Source organism: Salmo salar, chromosome 04 (genome assembly GCF_965601325.2).
Source record: "Salmo salar chromosome 04, fSalSal1, whole genome shotgun sequence".
Taxonomy (NCBI): Eukaryota; Metazoa; Chordata; class Actinopteri; order Salmoniformes; family Salmonidae; genus Salmo; species Salmo salar.
Window position 1 is genome coordinate 55,400,211 of NC_138294.1, and position 21,652 is coordinate 55,421,862.

A 21,652-nucleotide genomic window follows, 5' to 3' on the forward strand; every position below is an offset into this window, starting at 1 on the left:
CTAAATGTGCATTCATGTTTCTGTCAAGATTCCCTGGTTAAATGTGAAGTCTAAAGAAACCATTGTGCTCTATGCCAGTACGTGTGGCAGTTCCAGTTAAATGAATAAAAGGTTGCCAAAGAAGCAGATGATTAGTCATGTTGTTGACAGTGGGGACTGTGATTGGTCCTCATTAGGAGTCTGTACTTTGCAGAAGCAGTGAAACAAAAGCTACTTCCTTCTCCTATTCAAGGCATTTAAGGGGGGTACTGAGGAGACTACCTGAACTTAAGGACCCACCTCTGCTACCTCTCTTGTACATATTTGGCTCCTTTGTCTCTGCCATCCAGTTGTAATCCGTTGGCATGGAAACTGGCCTGAGGTCACCTGGAAAGAAGTCCAAGTAGCATGTCAGCTGAGGTGTGAGTGGAGGGAGAGTTAGGAGCTGAGGGAAGAGTGGAGGGAGAGTTAGGAGCTGAGGGAAGAGTGGAGGGAGAGTTAGGAGCTGAGGTGTGAGTGGAGGGAGCGTTAGGAGCTGAGGGAAGAGTGGAGGGAGAGTTAGGAGCTGAGGTGTGAGTGGAGGGAGAGTTAGGAGCTGAGGGAAGAGTGGAGGGAGAGTTAGGAGCTAAGGGAAGAGTGGAGGGAGAGTTAGGAGCTGAGGTGTGAGTGGAGGGAGAGTTAGAAGCTGAGGGAAGAGCGGTGAGAGAGTTAGGAGCTGAGGGAAGAGCGGAGGGAGAGCTAGGAGCTGAAGGAAGAGTGGAGGGAGAGTTAGGAGCTGAGGTGTGAGTGGAGGGAGAGTCAGGAGCTGAAGTGTGAGTGGAGGGAGAGTTAGGAGCTGAGGGACGAGTGGAGGGAGAGTTAGGATCTGAGGGAAGAGCGGAGGGAGAGCTAGGAGCTGAGGGAAGAGTGGAGGGAGAGTTAGGAGCTGAGGGAAGAGCGGAGGGAGAGCTAGGAGCTGAGGGAAGAGTGGGGGCTGTCTCACTGAGAGGGTGAGATATGGTGAGAGAGGAGTGGCTGTGTGTGGGTGGATGTCTGCCTGACAGTGTTTAAAGTGCAGGCAGGAAAGTAAGGGGTATAAGAGGAGTAGGTTATAGCATGGGAATCCAGTTGAAAAGAAGTGAGCTTTAGAGTGAAGGGGAAACGGTAGACCTGCTGCACGTGTGTGAATGTGTGAGCATGAGAGAGACTGTGATGGGCCTTATCATGACACATGGTGCCTCCACAGACTGGGATGAGCAGATCGTACCCTGCTTGGAGCCATTATGGGCTTGGAAGGAATCCACTGTCACTTCCCTGGCAGACTGTTAACATGAAAAACACTCCGTCTGGCAGAGCCAAAGGGATTTATCTCTGCACCACTACACACTGTACAATACACGGCAAACTGAGCCTCAACAGAGCCTCAACAGCCATTTCAGTCTGATGGACGGATAGAATACTGTACATTGTCAAGGGCTGGCAAAGACCTCCTTTCCTTATCCCAGTGTTTACAGACAGTGTGTCAATCACTAAATATTCCAGAGTTGTCCCGTGGAGTAATGTGAATGAGCTCATCATGTAAAGTGCAGACAGAGGTGGCATGTAGAATAGTCAGGCTGATCTTAGGTGATGTCATCCTGACGCTGGCCATCCTACTGCTGCAGTGCTGCTGCTGATGAAGGGGCAATGACAGGGGATGTCTGACTGTGGGCGTGGGGGGTGGTGCTGGGGTGTGAGAGGGAGGGGTTTCTGTGAAACATGAATACGCTGGGGTGCATAATAATAATCTCTACTCTGCATAGCAATTGCCACGGGGCTTCACTGTACGTTCTCCACGTGCCATTTACAGCTGGAAACACTGTAGGAGAATGAGCTTAAATGAGGGCAGGAGAGGAGAGCTACCCACCTCGCCTGGAATTCCACTCTTCAATGCTCCTTTAACATTACACTACTGCCCAGAGAGAAGAGGGTGGTTGGTTGGTAGTGCTACCAATCTGGGCTGGGTGACTCACCATGGGTGGGTGTCCTGTCCCTCCGCCTGACCCCCGTGGAGCGACCCCTAGTCTCGTACTCCTGCCCCAGGGCCAGACAATCCTCCTCCACCAACGTGAAGTACTTGCCCCCATCGTGGTCCAGGTAGAAGCTGGGAGACTCCGAGCCCTTCATACCCATCTTCTCCATGCTGTACTTGCTGATGTCATCGCAGGACATGATGCCTATCTCGTCTCTGTGATTAACAGGTAGGGTATGGAGAAGATCAGGCAGGCGCAACAGGACTAAACAGTACAGTAAACAGTAGCTGTATGGGTTTGGTAGGCTCACCTGTGTCCATAGAGGCCAGAGACTGGGGACAGGATGAAGACGTCATGGCCACTGTCCAGCGTAGAGGACATCCCCATGGTCCCCATGCTGTTGGGCGGGGTGTTGGACTCACTGTTGGGACTGGTGGGGATGGGCTGTAGGGACAAGGGTGGACTCATGTAGACAGCAAGACCGAGCAGGATAGCAGGATGCAGAAGTATTAAACAATTTCCTAAATGCAATCATTTCTAATTCATAGCATTTTATGACATGATCCTATAGAATATAGTTCTCCATGTTTGAGTTACTAGAGGATTAGGGTGCAATGTTGTGAGCTTGTGTGCTAGTCAGAGAGTTCTCATAGCCCTCTACACATGTACCCATTCACAGGTTGTAAATGGCAGATTTGGCCACTGATAAACATCTAGATTGGAACACAGTGGATGTACAGTAACATGTTATTCATGACTTCAGAGCGTTGGCTTTGCGCTTCACAGTGCTGGGTGGGTTTTGACTGACAGTCATTATAAACCTGAGCACCTCGCAGCGGTGCAAAGCGACTTACCCCTCCTGCTAATTGGGCAACTTTTGCAAATGTTTTGTTGTCTGAGTGAGGGAAATGCTGTACATTAATAGGACTCTACGTATTTAGAAAGATGAGACGTTGAGGATTAGAATAAATGTCGCTTTGATGTCACAAGCAAGCCAAACACCTGCCAGTCCAAATGTTTACTTCACATTTACATAATATAAAACTCATGTCATATTCAATGTCAATGTTTATGATCATCATGTTTGATGTACAGTTACCAGATGACATGGCGTCATACCCTGACCAGAATGAGCCTGTTGGTCTATTGTGTCGTCACACGCACCTGAATGCTCTCATGACTCCTTAACTATGTGAACAAAAATGACCATCTGTTTCTCTGAATTGCATTGTGAAAGCCTAACACTGTAATATCGTATTTTATAATTTAGCTAGTCATGTTGGCAATAGAACAAGCTTTCAAATGATGCCTACCTGACCTACATTGCGATTTATAATGGAATGTTTTTGGATTAGGTAAACAACAGTAATTGTGTGATGGTGGGGATGCAGGGCTGTGTTCCAACCCAAAAAACTACAAGTGTGCTTGCTCTAGTTCCTCAGTGGCACAGCTAGGAGAGATCAAAAAGCATCTTATAGGTGAAGACTTCTTTGAATTTTTTTGTTTTATGTTGCACCTACCCCACATTTTCCAGGAATATTCTTATCATGTTACTCAATGCATCCAGAGTATTTTCAGATTTCTTTATCAACAAATGTGGCGAAAAGTTCAGTAAATGAGAGGTTTTTGGCAACTAATAGAGGGGATAACAACAGGACCCCTAACAACAAGGGATTCTGGGATCACGACTATATACAGTTGAAGTCGGAAGTTTACATACACCTTAGCCAAATATATTTCAACTCAGTTTTTCACAATTCCTGACATTTAATCCTAGTAAAAATTCCCTGTATTAGGTCAGTTAGGATCACCACTTTATTTTAAGAATGTGAAATGTCAGAATAATAGTAGAGACAATGATTTATTTCAGCTTTTATTTCTTTCATCACATTCCCAGTGGGTCAGAAGTTTACATACACTCAATTAGTATTTGGTAGCATTGCCTTTAAATTGTTTAACTTGGGTCAAACGTTTTGGGTAGCCTTCCACAAGCTTCCCACAATAAGTTGGGCGAATTTTGGCCCATTCCTCCTGACAGAGCTGGTGTAACTGAGTCAGGTTTGTAGGCCTCCTTGCTCGCATACACTTTTTCAGTTCTGCCCACAAATGTTCTATAGGATTGAGGTCAGGGCTTTGTGATGGCTGCTCCAATGCCTTGACTTTGTTGTCCTTAAGCCATTTTGCCACAATTTTGGAAGTATGCTTGGGGTCATTGTCCATTTGGAAGACCCATTTGCGACCAAGCTTTAACTTCCTGACTGATGTCTTGAGATGTTTCTTCAATATATCCACATAATTTTCCTCCCTCATGATGCCATCTATTTTGTGAAGTGCACCAGTCCCTCCTGCAGCAAAGCACCACCACAACATGATGCTGCCACCCCCGTGCTTCACGGTTGGAATGGTGTTCTTCGGCTTGCAAGCCTCCCCCTTTTTCCTCCAAACATAACGATGGTCATTATGGCCAAACAGTTCTGTTTTTGTTTCATCAGACCAGAGGACATTTCTTCAAGTTGTGTCAAGTGTGGTGAGGATGAGCCCTCTCTCCCCAGGAGATACACTAGGAAGTCTAACCTACTGTGATGACTCAACCCCGTGCCCAATAACATCTGATTGGTAAAGGTCCTGTGAAAATCACATTACAACGTAAAGCAAAAAACTAAATGTTCATATATTTTCCTTTTACTCTTTTGAGTCCACTTCTACGATAAATTATCATTGCTCTGTCATTTTCCTTGAACTCCTATCAATGAAATCAGAGCCATATTCCTTCCTGATAAGTATGTATGACCACGGAGGCTTCGGAACAACTAGAGCTCACTCCTTCTCCTGGACTTGTGTAATTAATAATAAATAACACTCAAAATAGAAATCCATTTTATGTACTTCTTCATTATTAATACATCACTACAAGAAAAGTTAAAATGATGGTGTAAATGTGTTGGCTCAGTGCTGTCAAAAGAAAATACCCCAACTGTTAGATTTTTCATGTCTCTCAGACCAAAACAGGGGAAAAAAACTAAAAATAAGGAAATATGAAGCAGTGGCTTATGAATAGGTTAGGAAACAAAACAAGATCTTCTGGTCTTCTGTAGCTCAGTTGGTAGAGCATGGCGCCAGGATAGTGGGATTGACCAGCCATATGACCAGCCATATGACCAGCCATATGTAAAATGTATGCACGCAATATTGTTAATCGCTTTGGATAAAATCGTCTGCTAAATGGCATTTACAGTGCATTCGGTAAGTATTCAGACCCCTTAACTTTTTCCACATTTTGTTATGTTACAGCCTTATTCCAAAATGGATTTTAATAAATTTTTTCCTTCATCAATCTACACAAAATACCACATAATGACAAAGCGAAAACAGGTTTAACACCTTATTTACATAAGTATTTAGACCCTTTGCTCTGAGACTCGAAAATTGAGCTCAGATGCATCCTGTTCCCATTGATCATCCTTGAGATGTTTCTTCAACTTGATTGGAGTCCACGTGTTGTAAATTCAATTGATTGGATATCATTTGGAAAGGCTCACACCTGCCTATAAAAGGTCCCACAGGTGACAGTGCATGTCAGAGCAAAAACCAAGCCATGAGGTCGAAGTAATTGTCCATAGAGCTCCGAGACAGGATTGTGTCAAGGAACAGATCTGCGGAAGAGTAGAAAAAAAGTTCTGCAGCATTTAAGGCCCCAAAGAACACAGTGGCCTCCATCATTCTTAAATGGAAGAAGTTTGGAGTCTTCCTAGAGCTGGCCACCCGGCCAAATTGAACAATGAGAGGAGAAGGGCCTTGGTCAGGGAGGTGACCAATAACCTGATGGTCACTCTGACAGAGCTCCTGAGTTCCTCTGTGGAGATGGGAGAATCTTCCAGAAGGACAACCATCTCTGCAGCATACCACCAATCAGGCTTTTATGGTAGAGTTGCCAGACGGAAGCCACTCAGTAAAAGGCACATGACAGCCCGCTTGGAGTTTGCCAAAAGGCACCTAAAGGACTCAGACCATGAGAAACAAGATTCCCTATGCCAAGTGTCATGTCTTGAGGAAACCTGGCACGATCCCTACGGTGAAGCATAGTGGTGGCAACGTCATGCTGTGGGGATGTTTTTCCGTGGCAGGAAATGGGAGATTAGTCAGGATCGAGGGAAAGATGAATGGAGCAAAGTACAGAGATATCCTTGAAGGCTCGAGGCTGTAATCGCTGCCAAAGTTGCTTCAACAAAGTACTGAGTAAAGGGTCTGAATACTTATGTAAATATGTTATTTCAAATTTGTATTTTTAATGTGCAAAATGTTATATTACGGGCTATTGTGTGTAGATTGATGATAATTTTAGAATAAGGCTGTAATGTAAGAAAATGTGGAAAAGGTCAAGGAGTACTGGAATACTTGAATACTTTCCAACTGCACTGTATTATTATTAAAAGACAACCCTGCACAAAATAATGATTACAGCTGGTAGTGCTCCCACTATGAGCAGCCACATTAACCTCAGCATTAACCTCTGTCCTTGGTTCTGTCTGTGTCCTATCAGTCTGTCCAGGGCAGCTGACTGAGAGTACTACTGTATGACACTGGATGAACAGATGGCTAGGTTCACTCTTCATTGACTCTTATCCACAATGGGAAACACTGAGTGCTTGATGGTGGTTCATTGAAGATTCATTTCAAATTCATCTCACATTGTCTTTGTCCTCTACTACCTGGATTTTCCATAGGCTTCTCTGTCATCATCTATTTGGTAACGAGTTAATTTAAAAATAGAACAGGCTACCCTTTCTCTAAGCCGTGTTGAGCTCCGGTGGTCTGACTCTTTTTGACTGACACATCCATCATAAACAGTCCTGGGAGACAAAGTCACTCTAACAGTGTTCGTACCATATATCAGCTGCTCCTACAGTCATCCGGCATGCTGTCATTTAACTCTGAGGTGCTTCATTAACCAAACACTGGGTGAATTCTACTGTTCCTGACTGATTGGTAACCTTTGTGTGTATTTGTTTGTTTAACCTGTAAGACTGCCAACAATAACCTCCCTGGAAGGCAATCCAATACTCCATTTTTTTTAATTTTATTCAGCCACAATAATGAAGCATAGCTCAAGCAGAACCCTGTTCATTTCAGACTGAAAAACATGCCACTGTGCCAAATAATCAATCCATCATTATTTCCCTGACATGACTGCAGTGCATATGCACACCCTCATCACAGTCCCATACAGGAGCAACCATTCTGGCTCCACATATCGAGATATGATGATGATGTGCTGATTATCTGAACGCATTAACTGATTTCACTGCAGATGCCAAAGACATGTAACCACAGAAACGGTCCTGGGCATCATCAAGGCAACCCATGCAGCATGAAAATGAGTAAGCCTAGTGCAGACCTAAAAATAGCTCTCACGCAGTACAGGGCTCCCGAAGAAAAACCATCCAGGCAGTTATGAAGTAAACCCCCAACCCCCAACCCCCTCTACCGTCATCCTCCCCAGCTAGCGTTCTGTCTTTGTTCCTCCTCCTCAGGCAGCCCCTGTTTCCCCCAGCCAGTCCCCATACTGTACTGTCTGTACTACATCCACACTGAGCAGCACAATGGATTCACTATCTCCTTCACTGACGCGCCACCAATGATGTATATAAACCCTGGATTGCTGATGCTTTGTATTGGCCGATTTGAAGCCACCGGTCTGCCATATTGGCTTTCGACAGAAGAAGCAGTCCTCCATAGGAATGAATGGAATTCTACAGTATTTCAATTAAATGTTTAAAGTACAAAATTACATGTACCAAAATTGAGGCGCGGGGTCTTCAAAATAGCACCCCCCTGTCAGTCATCTAGTGTATATATAAATCATTACACTCCACACAATCCATTAGAACTCAATTAAAGAGTGACCAGATATGAGTTATAAGTTAAGTGCTTACTCACAGATAATTACCCTTTAATTCATCATGTATCATAATGTAATTTATTAACATTGCGGCACTCATAAGGAACTTCTAGGCCAGTTGGTCATTATCAATAATGAGCGCTTTGTTCCTTATCGCTAAAATTAAACAGCAACCAGATGAATTGGTGAAATAATTGCTATTCATATCTACCAGAAGGAATCCTCAACAGATATTCAAACAAAACCAATCACATCATAATATAATTACCTGGAGTGCAAGGGGTTTCCATCGTACATTCTTGAGCAGTGCAGGGGCAGATGTGAGAGTGTTCTGAGGTCTCTTCTTCAGGGTGAGGATGACTCCATTGGGGTCTTCTCTGAGGGCATTCACCAGGTTCTTCAGCTGCCAGCCCACCTGCACAGATACACCACAGAGGAGAGAGACAATTCAACACTCTCAGTGAGGCTGAAGAAATACTCAACCAATCATGGCAATAGAGCTAGTAAATTACAGTAGCTACTGTGGTTCTGAACATCTCTTCAACCAACTATGCCTAAGAGGAACACCGGAGATAATGACGGTGAAAACAACTGCAAAACCATTCCAATACACTACAGCCCATTCCCACAAATTACAGTGCTTGGATAAGAATGGCCTTTTGCACAAAAACAGTTAACTAAACAGCATGTGCTGGAAAGTGTTGCATACAATGTAGACAAAATGTTGTTCCTTTTATTTATTTTCTTGACTGAACATAACCATTTTCAAAATTCTGTCCCATCTGTTGTACAATGTTAAACAACGTTTAACAGAAGTTAAACAAACTGATAGTGTTGCACCTCGTGCCGACCTATAATGTATCGCAAGGCATCAGCGCCAAGCCCTACTGGGCTCTGACCCGCAACAGACAGTGTGCAGCTGTGCTACAGTGAGCTTGGATCTACTGATGGCGGTGTGCTCCCAGGCAGGCTTCAGTAGAGGCAGGGGAGCAGAAAAAGCAGGTCACGTCCCCCTCCCTCCCTCTCCCTTCCTCCCTCTCTACGCCACGCTGAGCACCTCTCTCTACCTCTGTGCTCTGTAGAGTGCCAATGTTAATAATGCAACTTATCTGTAAACAGGTTACATTATTCTACTCAGGGACTGGCATGGCAACATAGTCAAACTATAAAAACACACCCACACACACACACACACACACACACACACACATCACTGTTTGGCTGAGACACTGTCTCTGTGTTCACAACAGCTTCGATGCCGACTGGCAATGACCCATTTCACTCCCACAAAGACTACAAACATCGCCTGTCTTAAAAAGACACAGACAGACACAATTACTGTACATACAGTACAATACACACACATACTCTATACACAGTACCAGTCAAAAGACTGGACTCACCTACTCATTCTTTATTTTTTTTTCTACATTGTAGAATAATAGTGAAGACATCAACACTATGAAATAACACATATGGAATCATGTAGTAACCAAAAAAGTGTTAAACAAATCAAAATATATTTTAGGTTTTAGATTCTTTGAGTAGCCACCCTTTGCCTTGAAGACAGCTTTGCACACTCTTGCAATTCTCTCAACCAGCTTAATGAGGTAGTCACCTGGAATGCATTTCAATTAGCAGATGTGCCTTGTTAAAAGTTAATTTCTGGAATTTCTTTCCTTAATGCATTTAAGCCAATATGTTGTGTTGTGACAAGGTAGGGGTGGTATACAGAAGACAGCCCTGTTTGGTAAATGACTAAGTCCATATAAAAGCAAGAACAGCTCAAATAAGCAAAGGGGAAACGACAGTCCATCATTACTTTAACCTCTCTGGGACATGTGGGACGCTAACATCCCACCCGCGGTACACCCTATTCAACAGCCAGTGAAATAGCAGGGCGGCAAATTCAAAACAACAAAAATCTCATAATTCAAATTTCTCAAACATACAATTATTATATCCCATTGTAAAGATAATCTTCTCGTTAATCCAACCACATTGTCCGATTTCAAAAAGGCTTTATGGCGAAAGCATAACATTAGATTATGTTAGGACAGCGCCGTAACAAGAAAACCCACACAGCCATTTTCCAAGCAAGGAGAGGCGTCACAAAAACCAGAAATACAGCTAAAATTAATCACTAACCTTTGATGATCTTCATCAGATGACACTCCCAGGACTCAATGTTAGACAATACATGTATGTTTTGTTCGATAAAGTTCATATTTATATCCATAAACCCCATTTTACATTGGCGCATGATGTTCAGAAAATGTATTCCCTCCAAAACCTCCGGTGAATGAGCACATCAATTTACAAAAATACTCATCATAAACGCTGATAAAATTTACAACAGTTATTGAAAGAATTATAGATACACTTCTCCTTAATGCAACCGCTGTGTCAGATTTTAACCTGTTGGGGGTAGGGGGCAGTATTTGCACGGCCGGATAAAAAACGTACCCGATTTAATCTGGTTATTACTACTGCCCAGAAACTAGAATATGCATATAATTATTGGCTTTGGATAGGAAACACCCTAAAGTTTCTAAAACTGTTTGAATGGTGTCTGTGAGTATAACAGAACTCATATGGCAGGCAAAAACCTGAGAAGATTCCTTACAGGAAGTGGCCTGTCTGACCATTTCTTGGGCTTCTACATTCTCTTTATTGAAAACTGAGGATCTCTGCTGTAACGTGACACTTCCTACGGCTCCCATAGGCTCTCAGAAGGCGGCAAAAAACTGAATGATGTCTTTGCAGCCCCTAGCTGAAAAACATTAGCGCATTTGGTAAGTGGTCGATCAGAGGACAATGAGACTAAGGTGCGTGCACGAGGCGACACCATGTTTTTATTTTCTCTGTGTTTGAACGTAAACAGGGTTTCCCGGTCGGAATATTATCGCTTTTTTACGAGAAAAATAGCATAAAAATTGATTTAAACAGCGGTTGACATGCTTCGAAGTACGGTAAAGAAATTTTTAGATTTTTTTTGTCACGAAACGCGTCGGGCGCGTCACCCTTCGTCACCCTTCGGATAGTGTCTTGAACGCACGAACAAAACAGAGGATATTTGAACATAACTATGGATTATTTTGAACCAAACCAACATTTGTTATTGAAGTAGAAGTCCTGGGAGTGCATTCTGACGAAGAACAGCAAAGATAATCAAATTTTTCTTATAGTAAATCTGACTTTGGTGAGGGCTAAACTTGGTGGGTGTCTAAATAGCTAGCCCGTGATGGCTGGGCTATCTACTCAGAATATTGCAAAATGTGCTTTCACTGAAAAGCTATTTTAAAATCGGACACCGCGATTGCATAAAGGAGTTCTGTATCTATAATTCTTAAAATGATTGTTATGTTTTTTGTGAACGTTTATCGTGAGTAATTTAGTAAATTCACCGGAAGTTTGCGGTGGGTATGCTAGTTCTGAACGTCACATGCTAATGTAAAAAGCTGGTTTCTGATATAAATATGAACTTGATTGAACAAAACATGCATGTATTGTATAACATAATGTCCTAGGATTGTCATCTGATGAAGATCATCAAAGGTTTAGTGCTGCATTTAGCTGTGGTTTGGGTTTATGTGACATTATATGCTAGCTTGAAAAATGGGTGTCTGATTATTTCTGGCTGGGTACTCTGCTGACATAATCTAATGTTTTGCTTTCGTTGTAAAGCCTTTTTGAAATCGGACAGTGTGGTTAGATTAACGAGAGTCTTGTCTTTAAAATGGTGTAAAATAGTCATATGTTTGAGAAATTCAAGTAATAGCATTTCTAAGGTATTTGAATAATGCGCCACGGGATTCCACTGGCTGATGCGTAGGTGGGACGATTTCGTCCCACCTACCCTAGAGAGGTTATAAAAGTTTTACGGCGAAAGCACATTTTTCAATATTCTGAGTACAGAGCTCAGCCATTAAAGCAAGCTATACATTTATCCGCCAAGTTCTTGAGTCATCTAAACTCAGAATTAGTATTATAAATCTTTACTTACCTTTGCTGATCTTCATCGGAATGCACTCCCAGGACTCCCACTTCCACAAAAAAGGTTGTTTTGTTCGATAAACTCCATATTTATGTCCAAATACCTCCGTTTTGTTCGCGTGTTCAGATCACTAATCCAAAGGCATAACGGGTGAGCGCAAAACCAGAGACGAAAAGTTAAATAGTTCCATTACCGTTCGTAGAAACATGTCAAACGATGTTTACAATCAATCCTTAGGGTCTTTTTAACATAAATCTTTGATAATATTCCAACCGGACAATAGCATATTCATTACACAGGAAAAAGAAAGAGCGGCGTGCCTGTGTGCTTGCACAGTAAACAACTCGTTGGTCCCAGGCTTGAGTCAGCTCCTATTCTCTGCCCAGTAACAGTAGAAGCATAAAACAAGGTTCTAAAGACTGTTGACATCTAGTGGAAGCCTTAGGAAGTGCAAAATGACCCCACAGACACTGTAGTTTGAATAGGGATTAGATAGAAAAACTACAAGCCACTTCCTGGTTGGATTTTTTCTCAGGTTTTTGCCTGCCACATGAGTTCTGTTATACTCACAGACATCATTCAAAGAGTTTTAGAAACTTCAGTGTTTTCTATAATATGCATATCCTACCTTCTGGGCCCGAGTAGCAGGCAGTTTAATTTGTGCACGTTATTCATCTGAATTTCTGAATACATATATATAATGTCACCAAGAAGTTAAGACATGAAGGTCAGTCAATCTGGAACGTTTCACGAACTTTGAAAGTTTCTTCAGGTGCAGTCGCAAAAACCATCAAGGGCTATGATGAAGATGGCTCTCATGAGGACCGCCACAGGAAAGGAAGACCCAGAGTTACCTTTGCTGAAGAGGATAAGTTCATTAGAGTTACAAGCCTCAGAAATTGCAGCCCAAATAAATGCTTCAAAGAGTTCAAGTAACAGAAAAATCTCATCATCAGCTGTTCAGAAGAGACTGCATGAATCAGGCCTTCATGGTCGAATTGCTGCAAAGAAACCACTATTAAAGGACACCAATAAGAAGAGACTTGCTTGGGTCAAGAAACACGAGCAATGGACATTAGACGGGTGGAAATCTGTGCTTTGGTCTGATGAGTCCAAATTTGAGATTTTTGGTTCCAACCGCCGTGTCATTGTGAGACACAGAGTACGTGAACGGATAATCTCTTCATGTGTACTTCCCACCGTGAAGCATGGAGGAGGAGGTGTGACGCAACTGGTGACACTCAGTGATTTATTTAGAATTCAAGCACACTTAACAAGCATGGCTACCACAGCATTCTGCAGCTATGCGCCATCCCATCTGGTTTGCGCTTAGTGGGACTATCATTTGTTTTTCAACAGGACAATGACCCAACACACCACCAGGCTGTGTAAGGGCTATTTCACCAAGAAGGAGAGTGATGGAGTGCTGCATCAAATGACCTGGCCTCCACAATCACCCAACCTCAAACTAATTGACATGGTTTGGGATGAGTTGGACCGCAGAGTTTTTTTAAATTAAAAAAATATATATATATATTTCACCAGGTAGGCCAGTTGAGAACAAGTTCTCATTTACAACAGCAACCTGGCCAAGATAAAGCAAAGCAGTTCGACACAAACAACAACACAGAGTTACACATGGAATAAACAAACATACAGTCAATAACAATAGAAAAGTCTATAAACAGTGTGTGCAAATGAAGTTAGATAAGGGAGGTAAGGCAATAAATAGGCCATAGCGGCAAAAAAATTACAATTTAGCAATAAACACTGGAGAGATGAATGTGCAAGTAGAGATACTGGGTTGCAAAGTAGCAAAACAATAAATAACAGTATGTGGATGAGGTAGCTGGATGGGTTATTTACAGTTGGGCTATGTACAGGTGCAATGATCTGTGACCTGCTCTGACAGCTGGTGCTTAAAGTTAGAGAGGGAGATATGAGTCTTCAGCTTCAGTGATTTTTGCAATTCGTTCCAGTCATTGGCAGCAGAGAACTGGAAGGAAAGGCGGCCAAAGGTGGAATTGGCTTTGGGGGTGACCAGTGAAATATACCTGCTGGAGCGCCTGCTACGGGTGGGTGCTGCTATGGTGACCAGTGAGCTGAGATAAGGCGGGGCTTTACCTAGCAAAGACTTATAGACAACCTGGAGCCAGTGGGTTTGGCGACAAATATGAAGCGAGGGCCAGCCAATGAGAGTATACAGGTCGCAGTGGTGGGTAGTATATGGGGCTTTGGTGACAAAACGGATGGCACTGTGATAGACTACATCCAATTTGCTGAGTAGAGTGTTGAAGGCTATTTTGTAAATGACATCGCCATAGTCAAGGATCGGTAGGATAGTCACTTTTACGAGGGTATGTTTGGCAGCATGGGTGAAGGATGCTTTGTTGCAAAATAGGAAGCCGATTCTAGATTTAATTTTGGATTGGAGATGCTTAATGTGAGTATGGAAGGAGAGTTTACAATCTAACCAGACACCTAGGTATTTGTAGTTGTCCACATATTCTAAGTCAGAACCGTCCAGAGTAGCGATGCTGGATGGGCGAGCAGGTGCGGGCAGCAATCGGTTGAAGAGCATGCATTTAGTTTTACTTGCATTTAAGAGCAGTTGGAGGCCAAGGAAGGAGAGTTATATGGCATTAAAGCTCATCTGCAGGTTAGTTAACACAGTGTCCAAAGAAAGCCCAGAAGTATACAGAATGGTGTCATCTGCGTAGAGGTGGATCAGAGAATCACCAGCAGCAAGAGCAACATCATTGATGTATACAGAGAAGAGAGTCGGCCAGAGAATTGAACCCTGTGGCACCCCCATAGAGACTGCCAGAGGGCCGGACAACAGGCCCTCCGATTTGACACACTGAACTCTGTCTGAGAAGTAGTTGGTGAACCAGGGGAGGCAGTCATTTGAGAAACCAAGGCTGTTGAGTCTGCCGATAAGAATGTGGTGATTGACAGAGTCGAAAGCCTTGGCCAGGTCGATGAATACAGCTGCACAGTATTGTCTCTTATCGATGGAGATTATGATATCGTTTAGGACCTTGAGCGTGGCTGAGGTGCAGCCATGACCAGCTCAGAAACCAGATTGCATAGCGGAGAAGGTACGGTGGGATTCGAAATGGTCGGTGATCTGTTTGTTAACTTGGCTTTTGAAGACCTTTGAAAGGCAGGGTAGGATAGATATAGGTATGTAACAGTTTGGGTCTAGAGTGTCTCCCCCTTTGAAGAGGGGGATGACCGCGGCAGCTTTCCAATCTTTGGGGATCTCAGACGATACGAAAGAGAGGTTGAACAGGCTAGTAATAGGGGTTGCAACAATTGCAATTTTAGAAAAAGAGGGTCCAGATTGTCTAGCCCAGCTGATTTGTATGGGTCCAGATTTTTCAGCTCATTCAGAACATCTGTTATCTGGATTTGGTTGAAGGAAAAATGGGGGAGGCTTGGGCAAGTTGCTGTGGGGGGTGCAGGGCTGTTGACCGGGGTAGGGGTAGCCAGATGGAAAGCATGGCCAGCCGTAGAAAAATGCTTATTGAAATTCTCAATTATCATGGATTTATCGGTGGTGACAGTGTTTCCTAGCCTCAGTGCAGTGGGCAGCTGGGAGGAGGTGCTCTTATTCTCCATGGACTTTACAGTGTCCCAGAATGTTTTGGAGTTTGTGCTACAGGATGCAAATTTCTGTTTGAAAAAGCTAGTGTTTGCTTTCCTAACTGCCTGTGTATATTGGTTCCTAACTTCCCTGAAAAGTTGCATATCGCGCGGCAGTATTCGATGCTAATGCAGTATGCCACAAGAAGTTTTTGTGTTGGTCTAAGGCAGTCAGGCCTGGAGTGAACCAAGGGCTATATCTGTTCCTGGTTCTACATTTTTTGAATGGGGCATGCTTATTTAAGATGGTGAGGAAAACACTTTTAAAGAATAACCAGGCATCCTCTACTGATGGAATGAGGTCAATATCCTTCCAGGATACCCGGGCCAGGTCGATTAGAAAGGCCTGCTCGCTGAAGTGTTTTAGGGAGCGTTTGACAATGATGAGGGGTGGTTGTTTGACCGCGGACCCATTACGGACGCAGGCAATGAGGCAGTGATCGCTGAGATCCTGGTTGAAGACAGCAGAGGTGTATTTGGAGGGCAGGTTGGTTAGGATGATATCTATGAGGGTGCCCGTGTTTACGGATTTGGGGTTGTACCTGGTAGGTTCATTGATAATTTGTGTGAGATTGAGGGCATCTAGCTTAGATTGTAGGACAGCCGGGGTGTTAAGTATGTCCCAGTTTAGGTCACCTAACAGTACGAGCTCTGACGATAGATGGGGGCAATCAATTCACATATGGTGTCCATGGCACAGCTGGGGGCAGAAGGTGGTCTATAGCAAGCAGCAATGGTGAGAGACTTGTTTCTGGAAAGGTGGATTTTTAAAAGTAGAAGCTCAAATTGTTTGGGCACAGACCTGGATGGTATGACAGAACTCTGCAGGCTATCTGCAGTAGATTGCAACTCCACCCCCTTTGGCAGTTCTATCTTGTCGGAAAATGTTATAGTTAGGGATGGAAATGTTAGGGGTTTTGGTGGCCTTCCTAAGCCAGGATTTAGACACGGCAAGTACATCCAGGTTGGCAGAGTGTGCTAAAGCAGTGAATAAAACAAACTTAGGGAGGAGGCTTCTAATGTTAACATGCATGAAACCAAGGCTTTTATGGTTACAGAAGTCAACAAATGAGATTGCCTGGGGAATGGGAGCGGAGCTAGGCACTGCAGGGCCTGGATTAACCTCTACATCACCAGAGGAACAGAGGAGGAGTATGATAAGGGTATGGCAAAAGGCTATAAGAACTGGTCGTATAGTGCATTCGGAACAAAGAGTAAAACGAGCTGGTTTCTGGGCACGGAAGAATAGATTCAAGGCATAATGTACAGACAAGGGTATAGTAGGATGTGAATATAGTGGAGGTAAACCTAGGCATTGAGTGACGATGAGAGAGGTATTGTCTCTAGAGACAGCATTTAAACCAGGTGAGGTCACCGCATATGTGGGAGGTGGAACAAAAGGGTTAGCTAAGGCATATTGAGCAGGGCTGGAGGCTCTACAATGAAATAAGACAATAATCACTAACCAAAACAACAATGGACAAGGCATATTGACATTAGGGAGAGGCATGCGTAGCCGAGTGATCATGGGGTCTAGTGAGTAGCTAAGCGGGTTGGAGACACAGCGATTCAGACAGCTAGCGGGCCGGGGCTAGCAGGCTAGCAGAAGGGCCTTAGAGGGACGTCGGAATGGAAGAAGTCAGTTGTAGCCCCCTCGGGCGGTTACGTCGGCAGACCAGTCGTGATGAATCGGCAGGGCTCCGTGTAGTAAAAGGGTCCAGGCCAATTAGCAAAATATGTATTGTAGCCCAAGAAAATTGGCTGATGGGCCTCTTCAACTTACAGTCCGATATGCTCTAGACAGCTAGCGGGCCGCGGCTAGCAGGCTAGCAGATGGGCATTCAGGGGACGTCGCGACGGAAGAGCCTGTTGAAAGCCCCTTCGGGCGGATTACATTGGTAGACCAGTCGTGAAGGATCGGCAGGGCTCCATATCGGCAGTAAAAGGAGTCCAGGCCAATTGGCAAAATACGTATTGTAGCCCAAGGAGTGGCTGATGGACCTCTTCAGCTATGAGATGGGCCTAGCATAGGCTAGCTCCAGGCAAATTGGTGCTTGCTTCGGGACAGATACGTTAGCCAGGAGTAGCCACTCGGATAGCAGCTAGAAAGCTGCGATGATCCAGTTGAAAAGGTTTAGAGCTTGCAGTAGGAATCCGGAGATGTGGGGAAAAGAGTCCGGTATGCTCTGGGATGAATCGCGCTGTGCAGACTGGCAGGAGTTGTCCAGGCTAAAGGTTAGCTGATGAGCTAGCAGTGGCTAGCTGACTACTAGCTAGTAGCTAGTTAGCTGGCTAGCCACAGTTGGGGCTTCCGGTTCTAAATGAAAGAAAATAGCAGAACCATACTAGCAGATCCATACCACATTGGGTGAGGCTGGTTGCAGGAGAGAATGTTGGAGTTGAGGTTAAAAAATATTTAAAAAATATATACTAAATATATGCAAAGAAAAAAGATATATACACGGGACATGACAAGACGAAGACCAGACGAAGACGAAGATGCCTGACTGCTACGCCATCTTGGAATGTTGTAAAACTCACAAATGTTGTAAAAGCAGCCAACAAGTGCTCAGCATATGTTAGAATTCCTTCAAGACTGTTGGAAAAGCTGTCCAGGTGAAGCTGGTTGAGAGAATGTCAAGAGTGTGCAAAGCTGTCATCAAGGCAAAGGGTGGCAACTTTGAAAAATCTCAAATATAAAACACTTTTTTGTTTACATGATTCCCATGTGTGTTATTTCATAGTGGAGGTCTTACTATTATTCTATAATGTAGAAAATTGTAAAAATAAAGAAAAACCTTTGAATAAGTACAGTTCAAGTCAGAAGTCTACATACACCTTAGCCAAAATACATTTAAACTCAGTTTTTCACAATTCCTGACATTTAATCCTAGCACAAATTCCCTGTTTTAGGTCAGTTAGATCACCCCTTTATCTTAAGAATGTGACATGTCAGAATAATAGTTGAGAGAATTATTTATTTCAGCTTTTATTTCTTTCATCACATTCCCAGTGGGTTAGAAGTTTACATACACTCAATTAGTATTTGGTAGCGTTGCCTTTAAATTGTTTAACTTGGGTCATACGTTTCAGGTAGCCTTCCACATGCTTCCCACAATAAGTTGGGTGAATTTTGGCCCATTCCACCTGACAGAGCTGGTGTAAGCTGACAGAGCTGGAGTCAGTTTTGTAGGCCTCCTTACTCGCACACACTTTTTCAGTTCTGCCCACATATTTTCTATAGGATTGAGGTCAGGGCTTTGTTATGGCCACTCCAATACTTTGACTTTGTTGTCCTTAAGCCATTTTGCCACAACTTTGGAATTATGCTTGGGGTCATTGTCCATTTGGAAGACAAATTTGCAACCAAGCTTTAACTTCCTGACTGATGTCTTGAGATGTTTCTTCAATATATCCACATAATTTTCCTCCCTCATGATGCCATCTATTTTGTGAAGTGCACCAGTCCCTCCTGCAGCAAAGCACCCCCACAACATGATGCTGCCATCCCCGTGCTTCATGGTTGGAATGGTGTTCTTCGGCTTGCAAGCCTCCCCATGTGCAGTTGCAAACAATGTCTGGCTTTTTTTGGCTGTTTTTGAGCAGTGGCTTCTTCCTTGCTGAGCGGCCTTTCAGGTTATGTCGATATTGGACTCGTTTCACTGTGGATATAGATACTGTTGTACCTGTTTCCTCCAGCATCTTCACAAGGTCCTTTGCTGTTGTTCTGGGATTGATTTGCACTTTTCGCACCAAAGTACATTCATCTCTAGGTGACAGAACACGTCTTCTTCCTGAGCAGTGTGACGGCTGCGTGGTCCCATGGTGTTTATACTTGCGTACTATTGTTTCTACAGATGAACGTGGTACTTTCAGGCATTTGGAAATTTCTCCGAATGATGAACCTGACTTGTGGAGGTCTACAATCTTTTTTCTGAGGTCTTGGCTGATTTCTTTTGATTTTCCCATGATGTCAAGAAAAGAGGCACTGAGTTTGAAAGTAGGCCTTGAAATACATCCACAGGTATATCTTCAATTGACTCAAATTATGTCAATTAGCCTATCAGAAGCTTCTAAAGCCATGACATCATTTTCTGGAATTTTCCAAGCTGTTTAAAGGCACAGTCAACTTAGTGTATGTAAACTTCTGACCCACTGGAATTGTGATACTCTGAATTATAAGTTAAATAATCTGTGTGTAAACAATTGTTGGAAAAATTACTTGTGTCATGCACAAAGTAGATGTCCTAACCGACTTGCCAAAACTATAGTTTGTTAACAAGACATTTGTGGAGTGGTTGAAAAACGAGTTTGAATGACTCCAACCTAAGTGTATGTAAACTTCCGACTTCAAATGTAGGTGTCCAAACTATTCACTGGTACTGTACATGCAGACGCATCTAGAAAAAAAAACACAGGCGGTGACACACATGCATATTCACTGCCTGCAGTGGCAGATCACACCCCAGCTAGCACATTTGGTTCCTTAGAAGTTATGGGAACGTATGTTTTTTGTTTCATATTGGTTGTGGTGAACGAAGCCATGTGTTTTTCTGACCGGTAATACTAAACGTTTTTTAAATGTTCTGAGAACAGAAGTGATCATTTCACATGTGACAGGGTTGGTTCAGATTGTTGGCAACATTTAAAACTATATTTAATCTCCAATGTTTATTGAAAACAAATATATTTGCACAATGTGCACTTGTTGTCTATCAATTACATTGTTACAGTTATTGGTTAACTAGCTAGCAAATTTAAGCCATACTAGCATAGACATGACATGAGTCAAAAAAACACACCAGAACACACTTAACAAGTTAGAGGATAGAAAGTTTTGTTTGACGCTGAGAACAAAACGTATATGTTTTAAATAACATTCTTAGAACGTTCTCTGAATGCTACTAAAGTTTTCTTGCGTTATTTGTGGATAGCTTTCTTAACGTTCTCTGAACAATTTGAGAACATGGCTTTAAATAGAACCATGAGGAAACCTTTAGGAAACATTATGCTGAAGCACTGAAATTCCCACAGAATAAATATTTGAGAACATTCCCAATGTCAAACCAGTTGGAGAATGTTTCTAGAACATTAACAAAATTGAAATTAAATGTAACCATGGTTGAACTTTTAGGAAACATGACTTTAAATAGAACCAGGAGGAAACCTTTTGGAAACATTTTGCTGAAGTTGTCACGTCCTGGCCAGTATAAGGGTTAATTGTCATTTTAGTTTGGTCAGGACGTGGCAGAGGGTATTTGTTTTATGTGGTTCAGGGTGGTGTGTTAGTTAGGAGGGCGTTTGATTTATGATTTCCGGGTTTTGAGTTATGGTCTAAGTTGATGTATTTCTATGTGTAGTCTGGTTGATCTGTTTCTATGTTGAGTTAATTGGGGTGGACTTCCAATTGAAGGCAGCTGTGTGGTGTTGCCTTTGATTGGAAGTCCTATATTAGTTAGGTGTGTTTGTCTGTGTATTTGTGGGAGATTGTTCTGAGTTTAGCCTTGTGCCTTGCCAGACTGTTTTGTTGTTCGTTTTGTTGTTTTGGTGTTCATTTAGTTTGTAAATAAATACACAAGATGAGCATCCACATACCTGCTGCGTTTTGGTCCTCCATTACCGACGACAACCGTGACAGAATCTCCCACCAAACCAGGACCAAGCAGCAGAGGAAGGAGCAGAGGAATTTTGATTTGGACAATCGGGAGAGATGGACATGGGAGCAAGTTATGGCCGGAGAGGGCCCATGGAGAATGGCTGGTAAGGACCGGGAACGTTTCCGAGGATCACGACTGGCGGTGAAGCACGAGAGGCACCCCCAATAATTTTTTTTGGGGGGGGGGCACACGGGTAGTTTGGCTAGGCCTAGGAAGAGCCGGAAGCCAGCTACCCGTGGTTATATGGAGGAGCGTATGAGGTGGAGAGCGCCATGTTTCGCTGAGGAGCGCACTATCTCACCCATACGCACGCACAGTCCGGTGCGCGTTATTCCAGCCCCTCGCAGGTGCCGTGCTAGAGCGGGCATCCAGCCTGGTAGGAGGATGCCTGCGCAGCGCATCTGGTCGCCGGTAAGCCTCCGAGGACCAGGCTACCCAACTCCCGCTCTACGCACGGCTACCATCAGGCCCCTGCACAGCC

At 43.5% G+C, this 21,652-nt stretch overlaps 1 protein-coding gene across 2 annotated transcripts in view; it reads right to left on the reverse strand.

Moving 5' to 3' along the window:
* LOC106603324 (connector enhancer of kinase suppressor of ras 2) overlaps positions 1 to 21,652 on the reverse strand; it is a 64,435-nt gene that overhangs the window by 9,479 nt on the left and 33,304 nt on the right. The window contains exons 9-12 of one of the 2 annotated variants that reach the window (XM_014196858.3): positions 8,138 to 8,284; positions 2,281 to 2,414; positions 1,971 to 2,185; positions 280 to 366 (exon numbers count right to left, since the gene is read on the reverse strand). In XM_014196858.3, the coding sequence (XP_014052333.1) occupies positions 280 to 366; positions 1,971 to 2,185; positions 2,281 to 2,414; positions 8,138 to 8,284 (583 nt within the window). The remainder of the gene's footprint in view (positions 1 to 279; positions 367 to 1,970; positions 2,186 to 2,280; positions 2,415 to 8,137; positions 8,285 to 21,652) is intronic. The other variant, XM_082974572.1, reaches the window with a different exon arrangement.